We start from the raw sequence: 27836 nt of genomic DNA on the forward strand, positions 1-27836 counted from the left end.
TAAACTCTTTACCCTTATAGGAAAGTAGACACAGCGCTCTGCCTATTTGACAGATCTTTCAAAAATGCATACATTTATTTCAGGGTAAAAATGAATATAAATAAAATATAAAATATTTTTTCAGGGTTTGACAAATGAAAACTGAGTGTCATTGTTGCAGTTTTCAGCATATGTTACCATGGAGACATCTGCATCTGTGTAAGTTTTTGCTGACTTCTGATAGTTGCTGCAACTTTCGGCATATTGCCGTGTAGGGTAGCGCTCCCTGCCTGTTCAACTCGTTCAGCTCTCAAATCAGAAGCAGAAAAGTGGGTGGACGTATTTCAGCCAGAATATTCTCCTGGCCAAGAGCCAAGCTCTGACAAGATATGACACCACATTTTCTCCCATTCACTCAGTGAAGGGGGGAAAGAAGCTCATTTTCATGTCCATCATCTCCTGCTCTTGCCACTGCCTCTGTGAAAAGCCCAGCCTGCCTCCCCCATTTCTGGGGTGAAAGTGAAAAGTAGATGTGTTGTCAGGGCAAAACTGATAATGGTTGTGGGACACAGACTGATCCCAATTGCCCTGCTTTCAGCCCCTGCCACCCCCATGGTCCTTGCCACTAAAGGGTTCACTGACAGATGGGACGGGGCACTGTGGGACAGAGTGCTGATCTGGCATAAAAACACAGCAGAACAGGCTTTTTTCTTGGCACCACAGGCCTGCGCAAATAGTTTACCATTTAGACCATTACAGGCTGTGTTCGGCCTTGCCATGTAGATACTTTGAACTTAATCAAAAGTTCACTTTTTTAGAAAGACAAGATGTTTCATTTACAACATTATGTAATTGAACTTTAAAAGATCACTCCAAACTGATTACACAATTTGATAAAGGTGCTGGAAAACCACTCACTGTTGAATTAAGTTCAACGTTTGCCTATTCCCTAATTAATTTATGTTGAACTGGGGAGTCATGCCCTTTGAAGTGACTCCTTTAGTTTAAGGAGTCATTCAATGTGACATTCAATACTATATTCCAAACTTAAGGACCAAAGCCTGCTGAGCACAGTACGTTTACCCCGCTGTGTTTAATTTCAGCCATTTGTAAAGTAGCCGAGTGGCTACAATGCATGGTGGTTATTACTTCGCAGGCACTATTCATTCAGATAAGTATCACCTCTCAGCAGAGGGAGAGATAACTCGAGGGGTCTCTCACCAGAAGGAGCAAAAAGTGAAGGTCATTATAATGTCATCACAAGTTATCCTGCTGACCCCGAAGTCACAGAGACTGAATAATGTCCTCTGGAGCACAAATATAGGACATGAGGGCAAGAGGAACAAAGAAAGGGACAGTTACAGAGAGGAAAAGAGACATGTTGACAGACAGGAATTGAGCAGAAGGGAAAAAATGGAAATAATAACATATTACAATAACATATTATTCTGTTTATAATGAACGATCCTGCTTTGGATCAGGTAATATATAAGCTGCCTGTTAGATTTATACCAGAGAGAATAGGATGGTAAAGATGCACTTTATCTTCAGACATGAAAACAACCCTACCGCTCTGGCACAATCCCAGCAGGAGCTGGGGGGGAAATTGCCGTTTTTACATTTCTGTATCATTTTCCCATAAGGAATACGGATAACAAATGAAATATTCAACCCGATTGCCTGGTTTATTCCTTTTATTATCCACAAATATCAGGCTGGCAGTCAAAGAATGGCTCGCCTCGTCTAGGGGTCCCTTCCCACTTGGGGCCTGACAGCCTATCAAGTCTCCACGCATAAATAGGTCAGGATTGTGTGAGCACTTCAGTACGTTATATTTTAAGGTTTTCACCTTGCAGAATCACTAAACAGAAATTGAAAATTACAGAGAAGATGAATTGCTGTGAACAAGAAGCCAAATAAGCAAGATCAAATCCACATAAGAGCCTGTAGATCCATAAATAACAGGATGTTGCTCCTCATCGCTAACATGTCTCTCCAGCATGCGTTTTCTAAGCAGAAGTGTGCGATCCTGCTGCGGCAGAAGCCCGCGTGTCGTCTGGTTGCAAACCAGGAGAGACAGATGCCCACTTACAGCACCGTTGTAACACAATGAGTCTCATCAGATATTAGTAATTGACCATTAATGAACTCCCCGTGATAGCCCACTGAGGAATACACACAAAGGCCCTGGGGACCATGTGGCAGCGGGAGAAAGGGCCTCATGGTATTAACATACTCCCAAGGCTACAAGAGGCTTTTAAATGGCCAATCAATACAGAGCATTCGTTCATCATGCCCTCTGAGGGACCCTAGAGGTGTTTGCCGTGTGTTGAGAGAAGAAAAGGGAGAAGTGTGCTGTCAAACGCCCTATTCTTTGTGAGTGATGAATGTGAGAAACCAAACATGAGCTTAATTTGTCGTTTGCGGGGGTAATTTCTTATAATCTATCAAAGAACAAGCTCACAACGGTACTCAAGCTCTTCTCATGTCTAAGAAGCCTTTGTCTTTTCAAAGGGAACATCAACATTTTAACCGATACTGTAAAACCAGGACAAGGACATCACAAATATCATGTGACATTTACTGTACATATCCCATTAGATAGCTATGAATAAAGCCAGACTTCCTCTGCGCCACATAGTTTTACTCTTAATTTTCTCATTTGTGTTATATGGCACAATGAAATGGATATCATTATATAGAATAGCACTATCATACAAATACCATGCTGTGTCCTTGAAGGCAGCATAATAAATGGTTCATCACTGCAACCAAATGGCAAGACAAATTTATGGCTACTGATCTCTTCTCATCATCAGAGCAAAGTACTCAGTAAAATTTCATTGTAACTTCCAGGGAAATAAATAAATTTGGCCCTTGACCTTGAAGAAAAATCACCTCCCACACATCCAGCTTGACTTGATGGACCCCTCTGCCTCTTTCACACCCCCCTTCTCTCTCTTTCAATCGTCTCCATACATCTTACCTTCTTTGTCACTGTGTCCATAGGCTAAAGATGGGTATCGCACCTTCACTAGCTCTATACTTCGACCCCCTGAGATTTGTGCAAGCGAGTGTTTCTGTCTCCTCTGTCTCTGCTGAGACCCCAACCCACCCCCCAAGGAGCAATGATAGAAAGATAGGGGGAGTGCGAATACAGAAGATCTTCAGGGAGGGACTGACAGAAGAGGGAGAATATGTGGAGTGGGGTTGGAGGAAGAAGATGGCGAGAAATGACAGGAGATTAATATGCAGAGGGTCTCAGTTTAAGTCAAGAAAAAAGGACAAAAGTAGAAAACAATAAAGGGAGCAAAGCCCTGGATGCCGGGCATCTCTGAATTAAACACATAGCTGTGGGCTAAGGTGCTGTCAGCCTGGGTGCAGTGACATTCCTGCCTGATAATCTGCCCTGCCATAAAATTAGAATAGCAAATACCCCACTGACAGAGATGCATGTCCTCCCTCTCTTGCGCCACCATAAAAAACTCCTGCCAGTGTCTTGGAATGCCACAAACTTCAATTTAAATTTACTGCACCGCAAAAGGAGAAGTGATATGCATTCGAAAAATTTAATAACCTATTAAGTTATGACTTCAATTTCATTTTATGAATATTTTCCTTGGGGAGCGCTGCCGTCGCAAGAGAAAGACAGAAATTTAAAAAAGATAAATAGTGCCATTAATCTATAACATTGCGCTCCCATTATTCTTGAAAATGAGAAGTTATTTTTGCTCAGATCGTCACATAATTATCTCCTTATACTTGACTTACAAGCCAGAAAATGACCATGTTTGAAAAATTTGAGGACTGTCTTTTGTTTCAGGGGGAAAAAAAATCATAATTTGTCTTAATATATTGTCTATCTGACAAGGAATATTTGAAGTTGATTAGGCTTCAATGGCTTTATTATTAACAACTACTGGTTCAGTAGGAGATAAGTACTCCACGTCTGACATGCTGTGAGATACAATTGCTCCAAAGGTCAGTAAGCCTGCTCTATTTTGAAAGATCACTAAACTATAAATTCTCCAACATCATTTATAGTCCAACATCGTGCTTTACCATTTAAACTGCTTTTAAGCTGCAAAACTATTAAACAACTCATCTCAACTCCACTTTGTGGAGGGTGAATGTGGGAGTGCAGCAGGGTATAATAGCTTTAATCTGTCTGTTGTTTGTCTCATGGGCATTAAACACCATCTTGATATGAGTGAGACTACAGTGCACACAGGAGGGGGTCCTCATAATATTTAATAGGTCATCAAAGGGAATGGGGGGTAGACTGCTGACATTTGCCTGGATAGTTAGGAGAAACCCCAGGAGTTGTCATATGACTCATTACCAGAGCACAGTCGACTTGGTTGCATCATCGTTCAAAGAGGCTGTCTGGCAGAAAAATCATAATCCAACACATATAACTATTCAAGTCACAATGGCTCCATTAAGTAGCATGAGATTTTGATTCTTGTTTCCACCCTGAAAATAGAGACTAATCAGTTAATAAAATTCTATTACTGCCACCATGAATGAGATAGTTGCTGTCATTAGTGTGGAAAAACCCTGTGAGTAAAGCGGCCTGAGCTGGTGCCATGCTGCAGCTTAAAGGAGGGCTTTCCACAGACAGATGCGGGCAGGCTGTCTCGCGGCTATGTCTCTGTTGGCGCACCACCTCCCCTGCCAGCTACCTCTGGTCAAAGTTTAAAAACTGAAGCCTACCAAGATGATGAAAGGACATCATTTGGAGCTTCAAGATTTTCCACAAGAGGGAAAAAATGAAATGTGGTGAGCGGGACAGCTGCTGACCTCCTCGGGCCTCCTGGACAGCAGGTGTCAGAGAAGCATGGTGAGAGTCAAACTTAATGAGTACCCCGCAGTCTATTTTATACTTAAATAGCCTTTGGATGTATTTAGATTGACACAAGAGAGGCCCATTTGTCAAATAATGAATCTAAACATTGCTGTTGCGAGATGAAGCTCATGATTTTAAAAATTGTGGGAAAAATCTGCCTTTTTTTTCTCTTTACATTCAAACACTGCATAAGCACAACAGGTCATACTTAAGGAAATTGTTGTTTTTCTTGGGCTGTCATTCAATTAAGCTTAAGCTTAACAACCTATATTTTAAAAATAAAACTTTTTTATGTTAGCTTCCAGCAAATTTGAAGTCGTATCAAGCTTATCCTACCTTTGGATTGAGCTAAAATATTTAGATTAGGGGATGGCAAAATGGGGGAATTTGCAAGTCCAGAAATACAAATAGAGAGAAACATAAAACATGTAATTTTAATTCCCAGAGTTCTAAATACTTTCAACAGGATGGAGTTTACTATTGATGAAAACAAGAGCCCAGTGTTGGAGGATGGTTCAGCATCCACCAGCTTTTTAGACCCAAGTGTAGACTGAGCTCTGACCCCAGTTCACAAAATCCTCGCCATACAGAAGCAAACAGAACACGGACATTTCAAAAGAAAATTTAGCTGTCACTTCCAAGACCCCTCAAACTTTAGACAACCCCCACAACCCTGCAAAAAAACAGCAGCAGGGCACTTAAATGCCCCTCACACATTGATTCCTTTTCCCAAGGGCCCAAACCAATTTCTCTTGTTTTCAGACACTCTCCCTCCCTGAACCTGCAGTGGCCATCAAAGACATTCATCCATCCACCCAGGATGACTATGACTGATCTCGCCACCAAACGATCAATTTGTATTTGCTCTGTCTTTCTCCATTTTTTTTCTTTTCTACGTGTGCGTTGCGTTGTTCTTTCCCTCCTTCTCATCTCTTTCCTTCTGTTTCCCTCACTTCATCCTCTTGCTATTTTGTTGATGTGCAGAATATGATGAAAAAGTGAGAGTGCAGATGGCTCTGACACCGTGGCACGTGAGAGCAACAAACCAATCACTATTTGACCTTGGAGAACAACTAATTCATATGTTCATCCATCCATTTGACACACCTAACTTTCCTTTTCATTTCAGCAAAATTCACGTGAACATTAATGCAAAATATCCAGTAATAGTTCTTAGTGCAGTTTGAATTTGCGAATTGCACACTAAGTTATTTCAAACAAGCTTCAGCATGCCTGATTTGTTCAGTAGTATATGTCTCTCCTTCATTCATTAAGTTGTAATTGGACATGATTCTCATCCAGGAATGCGGCATCCTCGGATTCCTCCAAGGCACGCAAGGTGATGATGACAGTGCTAGAAAGAGCTGTTAATCCATCTTGTAATTGTGCCGAGCAGATTGCAGGGTTGGACGTGTCTGTGAAAAGGCTGCAGAGAAGCATTTGTCACCAGACGTGAACAATAGGAGGCATTGTGTATTTGAGTGTATCTGCATGTGCAGTGAAAGCTTTTGTATGTATTTGGGAGGGTGTGGTGTGGTGTGTGTGTGTGTGTCTGGAGGTGGTAAATGAAGGTAAATGTGTTGTTTATACGTGTGATTCTGGTATATGTTATAGTAAATGGCCTTATGTGTGTGTGTGTCCTGCATCTTGATGTGCATAGTGGTGTGTGTGTGTGTGTGTGCGTGTGTGTGTGTGTGTGTCGGGGGTCCCTTTTCCTTACTATTCACAGACAATTTGTAAGGCCGGCTGTTGAAGTCAGGCTGAAGCTCGTGGAACAGCTGGAGCCTCTCAATGATTGATAAACGTGGCGGCAAGAACTTCATCTCCCCCTGAATGAAGACAAAGGCCCCACAATGCTCAGCCAGTGTGTTACGCCTGCCTATCGTTAAGTGCGGGCTGCGGACCTGCCCCGGTCCTCAGCTGGGGGAGTCGAGGTGCCAAGAGAGAGGTCAGGACCCAAACTAATTACCATTTTATGACAAAATGGTTCTTTCTTTGTGGTTATATAATTGATTTACCTTTCAGGGGGAGATCATTATTAAGTGGCCTTGGGAGGGTGGGATTAAAAGGAGGCAAAAGGAGATTAGCTTCACTTTTACATGTCCTCAGTGTCATAAAAGTGCAAACCAAATATGTCTACAAATATGAATAAAGTAGTTACACAGCCTGAAATAAAGCTATATCATATACCATTTACATGTGATTGAATATCCTTTACAAAGAACTACCATGAAAGCAACAAATGGACTATTTAATATTGAATTGTAGAAATCACTGACCCCATGAGTGGGTATGTGTCATGAATTACGTACTTCCACCATGAAAACAGTAAGCAAATAATCAGTTATGAATGATTAAAAGTGTTTTTCAGAGTTGTATCGATTCTGGCAAACATCGCCACATTTTCCAGGGAGAGATTTTAACAGAGACGTGTTCAGAGGTCCGCTGCCTCGGTGTCGTAAACTTTTGCCTGTTTGTGACCCATGCAGGAGCAGGTCAGTGACTCAGAGCAGGGCCAGCTCTGTCAAAGTCACCATGGGGGCTGATAATTGTTACATTTGGCTGTGATGATTCCCACCCAAGAATCTGCTTCATGTGACTACACAGTGAACAGCCAATATGTGTGCCGGCATCTGGATTTTGCATTTTTGTCATCTTATGTCATCTTTCCAGTCAAAGATTTGAAAATAGCTATCTGCTGCTATTGCACAATGTTTGTTTTTGAAAGGCCTGACTTATGTCTTCAATACATCGTTTGCTTATGCGCATTACCTCTTATAGTTGCAAGCATTTCCTTCTGTGAAACAAATGATGTTTTGTACTCCCAACTTTCTCTCTTGGACTCAGAGAGCATTGTAGCCTGCGTACATCCATCCTTGACCTATTTAATGGCTGGGTTCTGTCGAAGACCCGCTGCACAAATTGAAAAGTTTTCAGTCACTAAGTGAAATGTATGGCTCTGCCTCCGCTCCAGAAAAATTGGGGATTGTTCTATTTTAATTCCAGACTCAATTTCAGACGTCCTCCACGCTGCAACAAAGTGGATTTCAGACCCACGGTTGTTGACATTTCAGCTGCCAGGACGCACGATGAATGAGTGAATATTGATGAACACAAAAGATGTACCCAGGCCATTTTTCCCCCGCTCTCTGTTATTGTTGGTGTGGAGGTGGGGAGAAGAGGAGAGATGAAGCGCCCTTTGGCTCCCCTGGGAGCGAGGAACCCCTCTCCATATTCAGAATATTCCCTGTGAAGTTCAGAAAGAGATATCAATCTCACTTTGAGGCTCTGGGCCTTCATTTGTTTGTGAGAGATGCGGAGCGCTGCTCAGATGACTGTGCCAATTCTTCAAATCCCACTTACAGTAGGAGTTCGCACAAACACGCACACCGTACACTGCAGAGCATCTGCCACTTCCCTCAGCCTCTTAGTCTCAGGCATCAGGGTCTGTGGCAGTGGAGAGTGCACGGTGGCACTCTTAGGTCTTGATTGAGGAAGCAGTTGCAGCTTTGTCAGCATACTCTGGTTGTTTGGGCAGAAGCAACACAAGTTGTTGTTTTTTGTTGTTGAAGAAAAATGAGAGAGAACAAAAAAGACCTGACATATTGCAGGTGAATTTAAAGTTATTTTGTTGGTTTGCTGATTGATCAGCGAAGCCACTAAACTTTTAGCACTTTGATTTTTATTGCAGGCATCAGGAAAGTGGAGGTTGGGGTAAATATGGAGAAGACACTCGTCTATGTCACGTACTTCCTAATTAGTGGACACCTGAGCTCCCAGCTTCACTATATTTGAATGCTGCAATTTATTTATTGATTATAAAATGCAACTTCTCCTATCACTAACTGGTTCAAGATCATTTTGCACATCGCCTCTCGTTCTGCCTTAATTTTTTGTCAGCTCCTTAATGCTTGCTCTCCAACTAAATAAATCTAAGAGAAACTGATTAAGAAGAAATATCCCGAGCTGAATATGATGGATAAATACAGAATGAAGCATGGTGTAAAATCATTAGGTGTAAATAAACACACCTAATATTTCACATGGAGAATTATTTTCTGTTGCTATATAATTTATCTCACAGCTTTTTGTTTGTATGTTTGTTTTTGAGCACATGCTGTCTCGTGACAGGCAAATCTCTTTAAAATATTATAGAAGACATTTACTCCTATTCCCTCTCTCCCTCTAGCTCTGTCTCTCTTCACACCACCTTTGCACATCTCTCCTAAAGACACCATTGTGTCAGGTGCACAGCCTGGCTATGGTTTGGTTTTAGGAAGGCAATGGGCCATGCAGGCCTTTTTTCCACAGTGGGATTCTGAGTGGAGTCTTTGCCCTCACATGCATTCAGTTGGGCCTGCTTTACCAACACTATTGATTGCAGGTGATGTTCTGGACTCAGTCCAGCTGACCTCGAGGGGGCATTAGATACATCATTGTCCGTAGAGGAGCCTCTAGAGACCAGAGAGAAGCAGCACATGTGTTAAGGATTCTGACTGACCAGAAACTGCATCTGTCGGTTTTTAGGACATAAAGCATCTGGGCTGAGTGGTGTATGTTTGAAGAGTGAAATTCGATGATCTCAGTAGTGAAGCAGGAAATAGATACTCCACAGACAAAAACGTTTTCAGCTGACCATTCGTGCACCACATACAGTATTCCTCAACTTCTTCACCTTTTCCTTTTGCCCGCTAATTAGAAATCTTAATATGCAATCATGTTAACATTGGGTCTAATTTGTGCACCGTGCCTCTTTGTTTCTTACACACCTCACAGCAATTGATGGATATCCAATGAGACGCAGAGTCCCTGCCAAAGGGAGTAGCTCTGCAGCATGTGACACATCGCTGAGGCTGTGGGGAAGTACGCCTTAAATTAATTAACATCGGACCTCTTGTAGCTGTTCACTTCTGTAAACAAACATTTTAATATGCAGTGATTAATTAAATCTGCCAAGCTCCTCTGCCCCTCCCATAGATCTTCCTTCACTCTTACTTTCCCCATCTTGTTAAAGAGTTTATTATGTGCTGTGCAAGATTCACAACTTTCACAACAACTCCAGGAACGCTCCTTCAAGGCATAGATTCTCTAAACGTTCAACCTGATAGGTGATATTTTATTTCTGCTGTCCTGTTTGCTTCTAGAATTTCCATTTCAGATGAAAACTAGGACCGATTCTTACATGAAACTTTTAAGGAAAGGATTAAAAACATTCAGTGCAAATCTGCAAGAGCCCTCATCTCTTTAGAAGCTTCTGGGTTCTCCCTGCTTTGGCTGACTTCAATGAATAATCTTTTTTCTGGCATCTATTATACTGTAGCAGTTTACTATGTGCAAGTGTCTTATTATATCCAATAAGAAAAAAAATGAATATTAATGTGCAGGCTTTATTTAGTCAACCATGTTCAAAGTGTCTTACTTTCAAATCATTTAAATCACGCAAGCCTGCACTATATGTATGTATACTTGCTTCCAAATAGATAAATAAAACCCTGTTAATTCTATAATGAGCAAACAAACATTAGGGGAAATCTGCATGGCAGCTACATTAGAATAGAGCCGTGCCAAATATCTATGGATTAAGGTTCATTTGGCAAGATTTAGCCATGATAAACAAATTCAAACACTTCAATAAATCCCTCAAATTATCTACAGTGGATAGTTTTGCATTTATCAAATATGAAATAATAAATCAAAATAAAAAAGATTGCACTAGTTTATGGAAATCCACATCAGCGGGGAATGGATGCCTACTCAAGGGGCATCACTGCACAGGTAAGCTGCTTTTGGAGGGTTCATGTAAATTCTAAAGTCCAAAAGTCAATTACTGGGGCATCTCAAGCGTGTGTTACTGAAAGACTCTGATGTTTTATTGAAGAGAGGCTTTAATTCATCAGGCTTCTCAGCTCCCTTTCATGCAGCTTGGAGAGGGAGAGCATGGTACCTCCTTCAGATGGCCAGTGTCATATATCACACACACACACAGGAAGAAAGAAAGAAAGAGAGAGAGCGAGAGACAGAGAACACACACTAATGCCCAAAAACAACTCTCAGGTGGTCTGCTTCACTCCACTGACCAGACCATTACCCCCCTACACACACACACACACACATGCACAGCCCTCTTAGTGCAGACCACACAGACTAAACAAGAAACTCTAACTCACCCATTCAGTATTTTCAGCTCTTTTTCTGTACAATTATAAACATTTCTAACTACTTAATGTAAAATTTCAGTTAAAATTTCAAGAAAAGTCTAATTATACCCACATAGACACCTCACTGGCCATTTTGCTGGGCTTTTGAGATTTGACTTAAGTGCTGTATCTTAATGAAATCTACAGCACCTTGATAGATCATTGCATCACAGCTGGTTTGATAGCATTGGAAGGTGGGATGTACTGTGTTATTCTGCCGTTCCTACCTGCTGATCGCAGTGCGCCTCTGTGCTTTGTTCCCGCTGGAATATTAATAAACAAATACTGCTCATCGGCTGACACAGTGCCATCATAACAGAACGAGCACTCTGTCTGTCTCTAATGTCTCCACAGCTGGAATTAAGGCTCATGGTGGCATTGCCCACAGAAAGGCACGCAGACAGCTTATTTTTCTACTGTGATTAGCCAAACTGTGCAGCTCATATACAAATGGAAATGGGATGTGCATGAGTGTCCCCCTCTTCTTACCCTCTCTCTCCCATCTGTCAAGACAATAGATTTTAATCTTTAATCCATGAGCAGCCATTGAATACTGGGGAATTACAAATTACAGATGTTTTACTGTGCTTCTTTTTTCTCCCACTCTCTCGCACAGACACACACAAGATCTCCTGCCCACTGTGTTTTTATCCGTTCAGGCCCTTCAGCTACCTGCTACCACACAAAGGTGTTCACACTCCCGCACTCGCCACAAACAAATGAGTGCAGCGGGGAGAGGGAGAGACACACAAGTACGCACGTTTCACACACTCGTTCTGTGCCATCATGGTACCATATGACACTGTCATCATTTGGTAATTAAACCCTTGCTGGCTTTAAATATGAAAAGCTGGCAAGAGTTGATGATGATGATACTGGCTGTCGCTCAGCCCAGATTTCCGACAAACCATCCAGACACCAGGCAGGAAACATATTGTCACGATGTTGTCTTAGTTTGGCCGTCCATTCCCCCCGCCCCGGTGAAAAGAAACAAGATACACGTTGTGTATTTGATCCTTTTTTACTGTTTAGGTATGTAACAATAGTTAGATGAAACTGTAAGATTACAGTTTTTTTAGTTTCCAAAAAACTAAAAAAAAAACCCAAACAAACAAAAAAACAAGAAAGAAATATATGTGACTGTAACGACAGAGTGTGGTGTGATAAATGATGGGCGCAGCCTGGTGCATGGAGTTACAATGGCCTCCGAGTGAGGAGAGGGAGTTGGTGCCAAGGAGAGATGGGGGATGGGGGGCATGAAGGGTGAAGGGGGCGAGGTTTATTTAATGTTCAGCCCATGAGCAAGTGGGACGCTATTTTTTAAAAACGGGAAAGGAGAGGTGGCGGGGGCAGTGGCAGTGTGGTGGTGGGGGCTTTAGGATGAAGGGTGGAAGTGGAAGTGGAAACTTTGGCTGTCCGTGGAGAGGAGACAGGAGGAGAACCTTTACATATACATGTATGCACCTACACACATGCACTCCTCACCACCAAACACACACACACACTTCTTCGCTTTCAGCATCTTGGCAGTCTTGGACAGAGTAGATACTGTTGACCAGTCTAATGGACTCTGCCATAAGATCTCTCTCCCCCTCACACCTCCGTCTAACCAAAATTCACTCCTCTCCCTCAATTTTCAATCTGCCTCTCCTGCAGACGCCGGTCATAACCCGTAAATGCGGTGTGTGGCTCTGAGAAGAGCTTAGGTTCCATTACTGACAGCCCACACAGCTTTACGGCCATTTAAGATCCTCGATTTGGGTTCCTCCCATTTGGATGTTCCTGCAGACCCTTAGTGTGTCGCCTGAACAGACAGAGAGGGGAAAAAAACACTTAGTGAGATCGTTAATGTCAAGCTTACCAAGGCAGACTCAGCTCTTGCTGCTGGAAATGTATTTTTAATACTCAGCAATAAACAATAGCACTGTGAAAACAAGACAATAGTGTGTGTGTGTGTGTGTGTGTGTGTGTGTGTGTGTGTGTGTGTGTGTGTGTGTGTGTGTGTGTGTGTGTGTGTGTGTGTGCGCGCGTCAGTCTGCAGACTGTTAGGGATGATGAAATCATTATAATAACAGAAAGCTTAATACATAAACACATTTTCTAGATATTTAATTAAAAATGAGCTTCCTAAATTTGGATAGTTTTATTATTTCCTATTGAAAAACCATTAAAAAAATCTGATTATTTGATTAATTTGCCAATAGTTTCTGCTTCTAAATCAATGCTTTCACTTAATTATTACACCTTATCTGGTGCAATTGTTTTTTGGAAACAATATATTTTCTTTATGTGAGACATTTAAATGATGTGTCATGAAGATCTAATGTTTTCAAAAGGAGACAGCACCCAGCTGCAAAGTGTGTTCCTGTTTAAATGACATTTTAAGCGAGGAAGAGCTGCGTATAAAGGCTTCCATAATATCCATTACTGGTCCTTGGTCCAGTGGCAGTCTTATTGCCATTTCTGAACTTCAAGCACTGTAAAGAGTCTTATAATACAAAATGTTTGTTAAATAGCCGATAGAGACGCCATAATCTTTTAATGTTGGATTTTATAGCTTTACCACGCTCTGTCGTTCTTGTGGATATTGTAATATTGCATTTTTACTGGTTATTCATCTGTTAATGTTCCAGTTACTAAGTTTTATACTCTCCCTTATACATTTTTTTTTGTATTTCTTTCCACTGTTAAACACACAGAGAAAGTTTCCTGGGCAAAGTTTATCTGCGTGACACCTGACTGCATTAAGTATCTCACTTTAGGTTAGGTCTGACAGGCAGGTGGAAACAACTACTGAAAATGTAGAGTTTACAATTAGAGCCACACTATCATATTTCCTGTTTGTCCCCCACTCTGAGACACAGAGAGAGAGGGAGAGGGAGAGGGGCCTGTACCATAAACAGCCTACTTACCAACACATTCTGACATTTAACCATTATTTTTAGATAATGGCCTTTTCCCTCTTATAATTTTAAGTATTTTTCTTCTATAGGATTAATACATAAATTCAACATTTTATTAACTCAACTTAGTGTTTAAGAGGTAGGACTGACAAGTCACTTCTTACATTTTTGAATAAACTGTAAAGTCTCCACAGAAAATCATATGTAGTCCACAGTGTGTCCAGTTATAACAAAGTCTGCAACATGATGTTAATAAATCTACATCAGTGCTGCCGAATAAAACAGTGAAAGGCACAGCTGTTTGCAATTTCAAATCGATTTTTATTTATTTATTTTTTATTTTTGGTGATACACATTAATGGGCAAGTTTTACAGTTTCTTTTAATTCAGCACCTGCAACGCTGTTTTGTTCTTTGATTTCTTTGCTTTTTTCTTCCTCGTTCCTTTATCAATTCGTAGCTCATTGGAGCAGGGTTGCTTCCTCTTTTTGTTGTCGCCTAAACCGTTTAGTTTTGGATGATCGGTCAAAGATTCTGACAACCAGCGGGGAGAAGCAGGACGCCCAGCCGGGGAGACAGCGCAGGAGGCCGGACAGATCTACTGGTCTGCATCGGAGAGACGCACCATTAGACAAGGGAGAGCCATGCCTCACAGCGCGGGTCGATCAGGTAAGGATTTCTCCCTCTGCCTCATACTAATGTCAGCGTTTGTTTGCAGGTGTGTTGGTTGCGCTGTGCGGGACAGTCTCTGGCGGATGCAGCTTTCTTCCTAATACTCATCTGGATTTGTATTCTTTATTATTTAACCAATCTGCGCTTTTCTTTCGTTATTGTGAACTGCTTTTACGCATTTATATTTCGTTTTTGTTTTCGTAAAATATCAGAAATTAAGGTAAGAACTTTGTATTTTAATGAAATTCATTATTATTATGATTATTATTATTTTTAAATTATTTTTATTATTATTATTATTGCACCATTTTGCTAAATAGCCTATCAACATCACCTACATGCTCGAGGCTCTAATTGAAAACATAGATCACAATCTAATTCACCTCTCAATTTTGAGTTTAGATGGGAAGATCAATGGAAAACAGTTGTAATGATCTAATTAATTATGGAAAAATTAAAAGCAAGTACAAAATCAATCTGTGGTGGTGTCGAGAATGGAGTCAAATTGATATCCATCTGCTCCTGTTATAAAGCACATGAATAAGCAATCTAAGGACGCAGCTGATATCCTGCAGTTTGGCATAGCCTACCCATATGGCTTTGGGTGTCAGGAGACTCCAGATCATGGTGGGATGCTGCACGTGGCTCTCGATATGATGCTGATGTGTTAACAAATAAAGAGGAAATGAATTCATGGGGAAAAATTAAATTACAATTGTGAAAAAAAAGAAAGATAAAAGATGGAAGTAAAAGTTTTAAGTGCACCGTGCGTACTGCACTTGAGCACTTGAGGTTGTTTTTGTTTTTTTTCAGCGTTTACTTCACTGACTCCTGGGGTTTTTTCATTGAGTTGAGAAAAAAAAAAGTGAAGTTGGACATGTACGCTGTGCAAACAGGGATTTGTAAGATTTTTATTGATTTATTTTCGATAAAATCTAATAAATCTCAATAAACTAGAGTTAGAGCTTGCGCAGAAGTGGAAGTGAACAAGCTTTACGCTTGCAGGGAGTTGCTGTGCAGTGGTGTCATGGGGCACATTAGGACTCCTCGAGTATATTTCAAATGCCTAATTAATGAAGATGAAAATTGTCACATTTCTATCAATCTCTGTGTTATTTCATTCTCAACTGGTAATAGATGCAAATTTACAATCAGATATTTTTGCATTGAAATTAGACTATATAGAAACATACGACGTGGGCAATCGACGCTTACTTATTTTATTTTTATTTTATTTTTTTATTTGTGTGTGTGTGTGTGTGTGTGTGTGTGTGTGTGTGTGTGTGTGTGTGTGTGTGTGTGTGTTTACATTGTCCCATACAGCAGCAATCTGAAAATAGTGGTGCTCATGTGCTATTAAAAGAAAGAAAGAACGAAAGAAGGAAAGAAAGAAGAAGAAGAAGAGGGGTTTGTCTTGTCCTTTTTGAAACCATCAGACCCTCCCTCTGTCTCTCTCTTCTGTGTCTTTACATTTCCACACAGTGAACGTATTAAATATAGTTATCAAGATTAGCCTGTAATTTCCGTTGTAGAACACAAGCTTGATATTTACATTCCCAATAGCGTGTAGGGCCTATTTGTTGATAACGAACCTAAAGGATGTGTAAACAGTTTAACCTCTACCAGCATCATTTAAAAACACTGACAAAAATTCTCTGAAATATATTCAAATTAAATGTTCTTATGTTGTTTTCCACGAGCTCAGAGATTCTTTACTGTGTAAATCAGGCAAGGGGAAAAAAGGAAAATCGAAAACAATAATCGTATTAGGTCCTTGGTGGCTGTGGTTTTAAAAGGGGTGAAGTCAGGACTAACAGTTTCTTAATTATCACGCCGTTTGTTTTGCTGTAGTGCTGTGACACGGGGACGTCATCGTGGCACTACAGAGAAGTATGGGGGCAAATAGGGGTGTTGTGGGCGAAATAGCAGCAGCTTTAGGGCAAAAGTGCATCGATGTGTGAAATTACAGCCCATGGTGCTACATATTGTACCAGAAGCTCCCTTCCCAAAAAATGCAGAAACAAAAAAAAAAAAAAACGTGGAGGGAAAAAAGGTGGAAAAAAGAGGAATAGTTCTCAAACGTGTCCAGAGGGCAGCTGGACGCAACACAAACTGCCGCCATGAAGTCCACAAAACTTCTAAATAACAGCCAAAGATTGCGGTTGTTGTGCTTGCTGTGCCAGTCAAAAACAAACGTACAAAAATTCAGCTGAATGCAAGGTGACTGCTCAGGCACACCATTGACTGGAAAACACAGCTTACAGTTCACTATCATCCAGCCTATTTATAGAAAACAAAGTGACACCATTCTGATGGATAACCTGAAAAATGCATTAACACGTAGAAGTTAATGTTAACCTCACGCTGCAGCTCATGCAGGTGAATACGCTTTAAATCTCCTTTGATTTCATGTTTTCCCCTCCTTTTCTGACGGATTGAGTTCCTCCAAAGAAAAGATTACGAGTGCGTAATTGGCAGTACTCTTACCACACCAACCTTTGACCCGACCAGCCTCAGCAGCGTCAGCCCTCCTTCCTATACCTGTCTGCCTCCATGAGCGTGGTGGGCTGTGTAACCTACTGTATGAGCGCCATCTACAGAGCGGTGCTGCACACAGGCCCAGGAGTAGATGATGATGATGGTGATGATGATGGCCTGCTGACTGACGCTCCCCTGCACACCTCACACACCACTTCTCTGACCACACACACGCACACACGCACACATATGGGTAAATAAGGTTTGGCAGTTTCTGAATGTGAAAACTTTATTTGTATTTAACCAGCTCCAACATATTTTTAACGTGTATTTAAGAGCAGAAAAAATTAAAGCAAGGAAATGCTTTCATATAGATTTTGGTGCAAAAGTTCACGAAATTGCTTTTTAGCCATTCTCCCAAGCTTACAAAGTTGGTTAAATAAAACGCGGAGGGTTTCGTCTTATCTTTGTTTAATTTACAAGAAAATTGTACCATCTGTAATTATGTAATAATGATTCTTTGAGGTGTCTGCGTGTTTTTTAGGCTCTGCTATAACAAAAATCTTCACTGTGTTTGTGTTGGTAGTCCTCTCACTGAAAGCGTCCGAGCAGCATGGCTTTAAAGTATCCTGACAGTGCTTTACCTCTTTTCTACCTCCTGCCTTTAATTTCCTTGATTCTTTACCCCAAAGTCTCATCATTTCCCATTTCGTCTCCCTCCCCTTCCTGGCTGTCGGATGCAGGGACCTCCTCATTTGAGCTGCAGGTTTTTACGTGGGCGAATCACAAAGTGTTGGAATCTATTGCCTTTGTCTGACAAGTCATCCATCTCTATGCAAGGGGATCTGTGGGATGGAGGTAGGAGGGGGGGGTGAACTGTGGGACTGCAGCTTTTAGAAACAGACACACAAGGAGAGGGGTTTCATTTTCTGCCCAAAGCTTCGTTCAGGCACAGCCCATTCTGGAGGAGAGGGGGACTCGCTGCTCTGTACTTCGCCGTGTCCATGTTGTTGTCATCTCCGCCCCTATCTGATTAAACCACAGAGCCTGCCGGTCCACCACGCCGTCAGAGGAGAGGGATTTTTTTTTCCGGTCGCAGATTCCTGAGCGGAGCAGTGGAGACTCGGTTTTACGCTTCTGTTTTCCTCATGATGTCCCTTAAAAACAAACAGTGACCCGCTTCGAGCCAATGTTTCCGCGACTGGTGCGCTCTGCACACGCGTGGGTCATGCACTGCACCTGACAGCCCCTTCTGCAGACTTTTGAGTTTAGACTTTTTTTTTTTATTCCAGGAGGAAAACTTAGCATCGCGCCCAAGAAGTTGTTCACTGCTTGTTCACCGCGGACTCTTCCCACACGGACTGTGTTACACCAACATCTAAATCCTTGATTGTTTTTTTTTCTTTTTGTCATTTAAGCTGCATCACCGAGGCGAAACGGCGACCTCAGTCGATTACCTTTCTTTCCTTTGCTATCCCATGGATATTCACTGCAAAGCAGACCCCTTCTCAGCGATGCACCGTGAGTATGCTGAATTAGTTTAGAAACCAAAAACATGTCTGTCATCCTACTTTACTTTTTAGCGCACAAAAAGAAAAAAAACGATCCTGTGCACTTGCAATGATTGCGCTCTAATTTAAATAGAAATGAAACAGTTACGATAGCGAAATGTAAGGTGATTGATATTTTTTATTGGGCCTCGCTGTTTTCCCCCCTATTGTCCAATGAAATGTACACGATTCTCACATCTAAACTCTTGCTACCTTTACTTTTTTTTTCAAATTGATTTTTTCCCCCACTGGTTGACTTAAAAGGCTAATTGTAAAAATATAGTTTTGGCAGTTTTTGACGTTAATTTTATGATAATATAATGCAGAGTAAATAATAACAGATGGCTGATGAATTAAAATGAAATAATAAAAAACAGAAGATTTCTGACTTATTTTTAAACCCACGTGGGTGAAATCCGCTTTTATTTGTGTGTTTTTAGTTTATTATCTTTAAACTTTATTAACCCTGAGGTTGGTTGTGGGAAATATGTAGGTCTGTATTTAAGACACAAGTGGAGAGGGGGGGGGAGGATTTAAAAAGAAAAGAGTTAATTTAAATACAAAGCTTTTATTACCTGGGAAATCACCTGCCACATTCAGGCTACTTTTAGGGAGGCAGGGAGCACGCTGTGTGCAAATGGATGTAGCCTTAACGTTTCACTTTATTAACAATCTCTCACTTTGGATTCGGATGGTAAAGAATTAAAGTGAAGACAGAGTTTAGAAAGCGTCTGCTTTTTTCTGCTTGTTTTTTCCTCGCGTATTCCTCCATATGATATGCGTAAAAGAAGACCCGGACTCTGTGTGAATTATTTATCCCCACCTCCTTCGCACAATCCGCGTTTGTAATATGAGTTATCAAAGCTTGTTTTAATTATTTACAATAATTGTGCAAGGAAAATTAAACAGGTTGAAACGTAATATCTGCGACATGTGTTAGGCTGCAGGAGGGGGGGAGATCCTTTTGGAAAATATTGCCTAACCAAGCCAGTGAGCAGGGACAGAGGAGATCCTGGAAATGAAAAAGAAAAAGCAGATAGATTTTATTTTTAAATTGTGATATTTTTTTCTTTTATATTTCACTGTTACATTTGCTGGGCAAAAATCCTCTAAAAATTGAATGTTTTAAAATTAGTTTAAAATTGTGGCAGCTTTAATTCATTTATTATTATTATTATTATTATTATTATTATTATTATTATTATTATTATTATTATTGAAGAGCATCAGAGTTCGCTAATATTCAGATTTGCGTCACATTGTGTGTGTTAGCGCTACTTTGATTTCATTTACTCTGAAAATTCAACACACACACACAGTAGAGGGCTAATGAGCACACACAGCAGTGTGTTCTGCAGGTATGTAATGTTATGTCCCCTCCTCGTGTTGCTGTTGTATCCCACGCAGGGCACGGCGGTGTGAACCAGCTCGGCGGGGTGTTTGTGAACGGCAGACCCCTTCCCGACGTGGTGAGGCAGCGGATCGTGGAGCTGGCCCACCAGGGCGTCCGGCCCTGCGACATCTCCAGACAGCTACGGGTCAGTCACGGCTGTGTCAGCAAAATCCTCGGCAGGTAAAAGGGGGGATACACTACCAAACAGAGCCCTGTGTGTGTCAAACATCAATCTTCTATAGCTGCTATATGCGCACCCAGCTCTATTTCAGCCTCAGTCATCGGTTATATAGGCAGGTCATTTTTTTCTCTCCCTTTCTTTCTTTCTCTCTCTCTCTCTCTCTCCCTCTCTCTTTTTTCTTGAACGCAGCAGTTCTGTGTCCCAGATTTTCAATCCATCACCTGCAGCCCCACAAGAGAAAAGCATCATAATCATGAAATAAATGTTAAGAGGGGAGTTTACAGCTAAATATTAATGAGAAAAAATATCCCAGAGAAATATGAGGCTGGCTGTCGGTGACGAAGAAATGGTGCTATCACTTCTCTAAAAAAAAAAGAAAAGAGAAAGAAAGAAAGAAAGAAAGAAAGAAAGAAAGAAAGAAAGAAAGAAAGAAAGAAACTCGAATTGGAATAAAAGCGGCAAAATCCAGAAAACTACCACAATCTACCCAAACTCGCCTTTGAGCATCAGATGTTACTGTGAGAAATAAACGCCAAATATATACTTTCCGTTCCTATATTTGTCCATCGGTGTAAAAAAATAAATAAATATGAGCAATTAGGTAATTTTACTTCAGAGCACAAATGCTGTGAGATAATATTCTGACATATATTTTTTTCAGCTATCAGAAGGCATTTCAGAGGTATTTCATTTCACACACACTGTATGTTTGTCACCAACATTTACCAGTAGGTCATGGTGGCATGTAGTGCATGCTACTGTAAGCTTATGCAGACTGGAAATGAGGTCCAGACTGCGCTCTTACAGCTAAACTATCCTTTGTTCTGTCCTTCTCACTGCTCATATTGTTTAATTTTAATTATACTGCTTTTTTCGTTGAAAATCCGCTTTGTGCGCCTTCCAGCTGACACTTAATTAGGCCCATATAACAGCACACTTGCAGGCCAATTAATAGATTAATGCCGCCATAATGTTCGTAGGTATTTTTTTTTCTTTAGCCTATATGTAACTGCAGAAGATCGATGGAGATTGTTTCCACACAAACGATTTTGTTAAAGCCACCTTTCTCACTGATCACACGACTGATTTAAATAAAGGAGGGATCCATTCAGGAACACTCGCTCTGTCCCCATGCAGGTACTATGAAACCGGCAGTATTAAACCCGGGGTTATTGGTGGCTCCAAACCAAAGGTTGCAACTCCAAAAGTGGTGGACAAAATTGCAGAATATAAACGGCAGAATCCAACCATGTTCGCTTGGGAAATAAGGGACCGACTACTGGCTGAGGGCGTCTGCGACAATGACACGGTTCCCAGCGTTTCATCCATCAACAGGTAGGTGGCACGGCTTTATTTTATTTCTTAGAAGGCGCGCTAAACTGCGCCAAAGCGCGCAAACTCTTCCAGGAACAAAGCTGTGAACTTATTTCTTTTTAAACGTCTGCGTGCAAGTGATGGAAAAAACAGGGGGGAAAAGATAAAAACAAAAACAAAAAAAAAAAACAGAAAGGAACTTTTTGTCGTTTACCAAACTTAAAAAAATAAAAGTGTAGCTTTTTTATCCCCACATACAAGGCTAAAACGAGCCTGTTAGGGGTGGTCTCATAAGTGCAATTCAATCCCCTGTGCGGCCCTGCGCAACACAGCCAGCACTGCCGCTGAGGCTGGAGCCGCGAAGAATCACATCTGTCTCGATAAAAACCGATCAATACAGCGTAACCAGATCCAGAGGCAGAAGGAAATACCCAACAAAGTCGTTCAATACGCGGACCACAGAGGCGGCAGCACCATCTTTATTGCCAGCCAAATGGAGGAAGAGAGTGACAACAGACCACATAGGCTTTTACAGGACAGTTTGTAAAATTATTATTATTATTATTATTATTATTATTATTATTAGTATTATTATGTGGTGGTGGTAGGAGCTGATTTAACTACAGAATTACAGTGTAAATCAACTAATGTAGAAACTGCAAGAAAAAAAATAACATTCGTCCAGAAACAGAGGTGATCTGCGGGTATTTGTGGGATAAGGGAGTTTCTGTTCCACGAAAACAGCGAAAGCAGTAGACACCCTACACCTTCACCTTTCCACATGAAGCAGGACAGCAGCAGACAAAGTGTCTTTAGACAGAGGACTCTGGTGAAAAAAACCCCTCTGCATGTGTGCAAAGTGAAAAAGCCCGCAGTGCCTGCCAGTGATGAACTTTGGTTAGGAGGCACTGTTCCAGAGAGCTGGTCATCAGCATTACATTTTAATGAGCTGAAGAGAGTCTCATAACACAAGCAGCTAAATGCAGGAGATGGATGAATCTTTGCTAAATTTAAATTTAAAAAAACAACAACAACAGAAAGATAGGGAGAGGGAAATAGCAGAAAATCACATGGCTTTGGAAATTATATCTTCAATAGGTTTTTAGCACTATTGTGTGTTTGCACCTGTTGTTTCTAAAACCACAGCAGTTTGTAATCCATTTTATGTCTAGTTTTTTTTTTTTTTTTTTACAAAAAAAAAAAAAAAAAAAATTTTGATAATCTGCTCAGTTTGAACTTTGTGGAACAGCAGGACAGGAAGGAACATGTCCTTTGAAACCGCATTAATAATTAACTCTTAGACTTTGTTGCACTGCACAAATCTGCATTTTTTTCATTCCTTAAACATGGCATCACAAATCAAAACATAGCAATCAGTGAGCCTTACTCCACTTTTATTCCCTAAAGTCTTTCTTGGCATTGAAAAGAAGTTAACTGGCACTTTTAGCAAAATCGTCTCTTTGCTCTGTATAATTGTGAAAGTACTGGCTTTTTAAAATATTAGCTTAATTTCTTGCTTGCTGATGTTAAAGGGAGGAATGGGAATGGTGTGGAGGAGGAAGAAAAGAACGAATAGAAGTATTAGAGCCAGTCAAGAGGACTGAAAGGGAGAGCGGACCCCTGGTGGTCTTTGTGGTTAAGGATCTGACCTCTGCTCTGTTGACTAAAGAGGATGTCCTGGCTTTAAACACATTTTTCCTGCATTAATTATTAAAGATTACACAGAGACTGGGTTGCACTTTGTTTTGTTGTCGCAGAGAGAGGAGTTTCCATCCGCTGCACCATGCCCAGTGGACAAAGGCATACCCATGAGCGGCTTTCAATCATATTGATCCACATTTTAATACTTCTTTGGGGATTACATTTTTTTTTACAACTGTGAAACACCAAAGTCGTTAATTCATCCATCCAAATTGCTTATTCAATATCAACAACATAGACTCGAAACAAAGTCCTTGAATTTATGAGACTCCCTCGAGTCATGAGGTCAGATAACTGTTGTGGTGAGATGTTAGAAATTCAAATATGATATTGATGTGTGTTTTCTGGAGGAGACTACCTGCCTTTGTTGCCCCGCCTGAAGGAGAGAGCACGGAGGACACATGAGATAGTGAGGGGAATGAAAAGAGTCTGATGTACATTTTTGCCCCTGAGGACGTTAACCCCATAGATGCCTGATTCAGAACTGATAGCTTATTGCCGGATGCCACGTGTGAGCGCCATTCGCCTCATTTGCAGTCTGTAGAAGTCCGTTTTTGTCACATACCTCTAAAGTGAGAGGGCACACAATACTGCCTGTTATTCAATGATCTCACGTTGAGCTGTCAATCACAACATTACCATAGTCACAGTTTAATGTAATGCGATCATGCCCCATAAGAGCTGAGCTTGTGCAAATCCCACTGTGCTCGTCTTCCTAAAAGAAATACAGCAATCTGTAAAATAAAATTTGCCTTCATTTGTTTTAATTACAGCCTGCTTTAGTTTTTTTTATTTATTTACTTATTAAGTGTACAACAGATTAATCGGCACCGTAGGTGACAGCAGTCTCAGCTTCAGCAAATAAGATGCTATTGGTTTCCTTTCACAAATAATGTATGGTTCACAATTTGCATTTGCTGTTCCTCTCTGCCATTCGTTGTCAGTTTTTCTATCTGGGAGTTCCAATCAATAGGGTCTGATCCTCGGTCAGCCCGGGGGAGTCCTGCGTGCTACACTCGGCGAGTGAAAAAAGGGCAAAAAAAAGTGAGAAATACAGAAATAAATCGGCGACGAGTAAAGAAAGAAAGAAAGAAAAGTAAGAGATGGAGGTTTGAAAGGCAGCTATTGCAAAGTACAGTAAAGCTGATAGGACACTGGACAGTAAAGAGAGTTGAAATGAGAAAAGAGGATGAGAGTGGGAGTGAAAGATCAGCTTTGAGAGATGGAGAGAGAGAGAGAGGAGAGCAAGGAGAAAAGAGGGAGTGGGGAGCAGGAGAGGCAGATTATTAGAGTTGGCCAGGTAGAGCCAGTGAAGCTGATCATTGAGGTGAATTGATGTGATTTCATGCTTTGTTTGCAAGATCATTCAGACCAAAGTGCAATGAAGACTTTCCCGCCACATCACATCTTACTGCTATAGGGACTTTATCATATTTCTAACCTCAGAATCCAGCTAGATTGAATCCAGAGTCTCAGGGGGCAGCCCCCATTCAGTCTTGCACAGGAGACGAGAGATTGCTCCTAAAGCCCCGAGATTGGCTATTGGTGACAGGGGCCTGAATATGAGGATACAAGTGCCCCAAACGATGGAGCACTTGTACATGCACAGATGTAAGTGGACGTGATGTGTCATGTTTAAGTGTCCTGTGGCGGACCGGTACGGTGTAAAATCTCAATGCTCTCAAAGCACTATTGATTGATCCGTGTGTGTTGTTCCCCTTACCAGGATTATCCGCACCAAAGTCCAGCAGCAATTCCACCCATCCCCTGACGGATCTGTTACACCACTCTCCACGCCCGGCCATACCATAGGTGAGCATCAATACGGCTACACAAGCCAATCAAACGAGCAAATCGGGGCTGCAGAAAGAATAAGAAACGGGAAAAAAAAACTACACATGAACACATATTAACCCACGTTAACCTGAAGAGACACACAAACACACACAGTACTGCATGCGCACTCTAACTCTGCTTTCTCCGTCAGTGCCCAGCACAGCCTCCCCTCCTGTGACCAGTGCCTCCAACAATCCCGTAGGATCCTACTCCATCAACGGCATTCTGGGTATCCCCCGCTCCAATGGTGAGAAGAGGAAACGAGACGATGGTAAGGGAGACATAAGATCCCTTTGTTTGCCATCCTTTTAATTCTTTTCATCACTCATCTCCTACTTTTTTCCTGTGTGTGAAGAAGATGGCATTTATGACAGCGCTGCAGCCAAGTGTGTTTTTGTGTGCTGTCTCCAGTGACTTGTTATGCTGTATATCAGGCGGGATGAGAGTTGCGAGAGTGCTGTGATTCAATCAGCTTTTCGATGCCCTACGTTTTACCATACGCCTACAGAGCTGTATCTCAATTTTATACCACGCTCAGATGTATTGTAGATATCCCATACAGCTGTCATACAACTCTAAAGCCCTTCGGAAAAGGCATCAACGCTGCCGCTCCGTGCTTTTATTCCAGTAAAGTAACAAACAGCAGAAAAAGTAGCTCTTTTGAAATTTCCTGCTTTGATCCTGTCAGATAAGTCATGATTTATCATTATGCACTATATATTTTTTTAAAGATAAGGATTGATTGATTTGATTATGATTTTAATTATATTTTTTCCATGATGATTCAAATAATTTTAAGTGTATTAAAACATCCCAAAATAAAGTATTTTTTACTAGCAGGGGGCAGGCAGCGAATAGATCTATATACACCCAAAGATTAAGTGAAAGCCTATCCAGTCCAAGCCAGAATTTCTCATTCCGTGGTAAAGCTAGAGAGTGGACACACACACACACTGCCTGAGGGCTAATAGATTATCGGTTGTGCAAACAATTGGCTTTTTTAATGCCTATGAATTAACATGTCCCTGGTGGAGGCTTGAACAGGTGTAGGAACAGACCGGTGGAGGCAGGGAAGGGGCTGTGTATGTTTGTGAGTGTGTGTGAGTGTGTGTTTGTGCTTGTGTGTATGTGTACAAGTGTGATTCTGTGCTTTGAGGTGGCTGATGGGATGTTGAAAATGATCTCAAAGAGCACTTATCAAAACAGGCCACTTCCTTCTTTTATGTTTCTGTCTCTTTAGTTCTCTGGAGTGGCAACCACTTGGATGGGAGGAAAATAGGACATTGTAAGTTTAAGTTAGACAACCTTCTCTTTTGCTTTGGTCAAACAGATCACAATACTCTCACACACTCTATTTGCTCTTCCAGGGTAATGAGCTTATGAGGTGTGGTGTGGCGGGGAAGACTTTTTCACACAGATTATCTCCCTAGTAATGAAAACGAATAAAGCTAAATAGACTAGAAAATCACGTTTTCCATAGATTGTCATAAACACAATGCAGTTTATTGCAAAAACAAATGTATATTTGCTAACGACTCTAGTTTTGTCATTTCTATTCAAACTGACTTGTGATATAAAAGTTCCAGTGCAGTTTTTTTGTATTTGGATATTTAATTAAGTAATTTCATTTAATTATTAACCCCTCATATTTTAGAATTATAGCGTCTTTTTTTTTTATTACCAAAAATAAATAGGCACACCTATACAGCAGAAAATATCCATTTTGTTAAAGCTAAAATGTTAACATGCTTCTTTGTCTGTTGTAAAAATATAATTAATTTGGGTAAAAAAGTTAAGCAAGATTAAACAAAAGGAGATCAGTGCAGGAAAGAGTTTGATTTTTAAATCTACAAATAACTGACTGGACTTTGCACGTCTGTATACCAGTAATTCCTTTAATGCTTGTGCCTACGTTGTGATAATCTGACCGTGCTAAATGAAAAACCATTGCACACTTTTTGTGCTGATGGTGGTTGCTGGTGATCCTGCTGTGGTTGAAGTCAGTGGTTGCCCTTTTAGGAAGAAAAAGGTCCCCATTACTGCAGGGCTGTAGAGATAATGTAGTGTGACACGCGTTATGTACACCAGGTCCCCGTAAGACGAGCTTCAGGGACATAGGTGCCATAAGAGCTATTAATCTGTCCTTGTCATGTGTTATTGCAAATTAAAAGTAGCATGTTACACTGGACGGCTTTGAGTGAAGATGGGAGGAGGAGAGACAAGAGGAGCAGGGGAATTTGTCGAAAAAAAGTGGGTTTATGAGGGAAGGAGGGAACAAGGAGGTCCAGGCAGCCTCAATGAGAATTGAGCAAGGATTAATTTTAGGATCTGTGCATGCCTGCGAACACACCTATGCACGGAAATGTGTCTTTTATGTGTTTGTGCGTAACTTCGTGGCTTCCGATGCTCTTCACATAGTGAACATAGTGACATTTAAAAAGAATTTGCAATTCTGCAGAGAAAAGCTATTAATTCACAAATTAACATCTCTCCCTCCCTCCCTTCCTCCCTCCCTCTATCTTGGATGTGCATGCTATCGAAAAGACAAAAGAAATAGCCTTAAGGGGGAAAAGAGAGAGTCTCAGTCCTATCTGTGGAGAGATTGGTTTGCATGTCTGCAAGCAGCGATACCAATTATGCCAGTGCTGGGAGAATGCGTCTCAATGCGCCCCTCTCCTTTGCCCCACCGCTCCCCCCACTCCCTCCTCCCATCACCACTACTACCACCACCCCACCCCGAATCTATCCATAGCCAGATTTATTTGTGTATCTCATTACAGGAAA

At 41.1% G+C, this 27836-nt stretch overlaps 1 protein-coding gene across 9 annotated transcripts in view; it reads left to right on the forward strand.

The window, feature by feature from the left end:
• Positions 1-17933: 17933 nt before the first annotated feature.
• The window catches only part of pax2a (paired box 2a), a 28201-nt gene continuing 18298 nt past the window's right edge, over positions 17934-27836 (forward strand). The window contains exons 1-7 of one of the 9 annotated variants that reach the window (XM_040001687.1): positions 17936-18598; positions 20023-20200; positions 20863-20883; positions 21339-21536; positions 24943-25028; positions 25204-25323; positions 26293-26337. In XM_040001687.1, the coding sequence (XP_039857621.1) occupies positions 18556-18598; positions 20023-20200; positions 20863-20883; positions 21339-21536; positions 24943-25028; positions 25204-25323; positions 26293-26337 (691 nt within the window). In that variant the 5' untranslated portion in view covers positions 17936-18555. Of the gene's footprint in view, positions 18599-20022; positions 20201-20862; positions 20884-21338; positions 21537-24942; positions 25029-25203; positions 25324-26292; positions 26338-27836 lie in introns of all 9 variants that reach the window. The other 8 variants (XM_040001685.1, XM_040001691.1, XM_040001689.1 and 5 more) reach the window with 8 other exon arrangements.

The sequence above is a fragment of the Simochromis diagramma genome, unplaced genomic scaffold, assembly GCF_900408965.1.
Source record: "Simochromis diagramma unplaced genomic scaffold, fSimDia1.1 OVJJ01000421.1, whole genome shotgun sequence".
Taxonomy (NCBI): Eukaryota; Metazoa; Chordata; class Actinopteri; order Cichliformes; family Cichlidae; genus Simochromis; species Simochromis diagramma.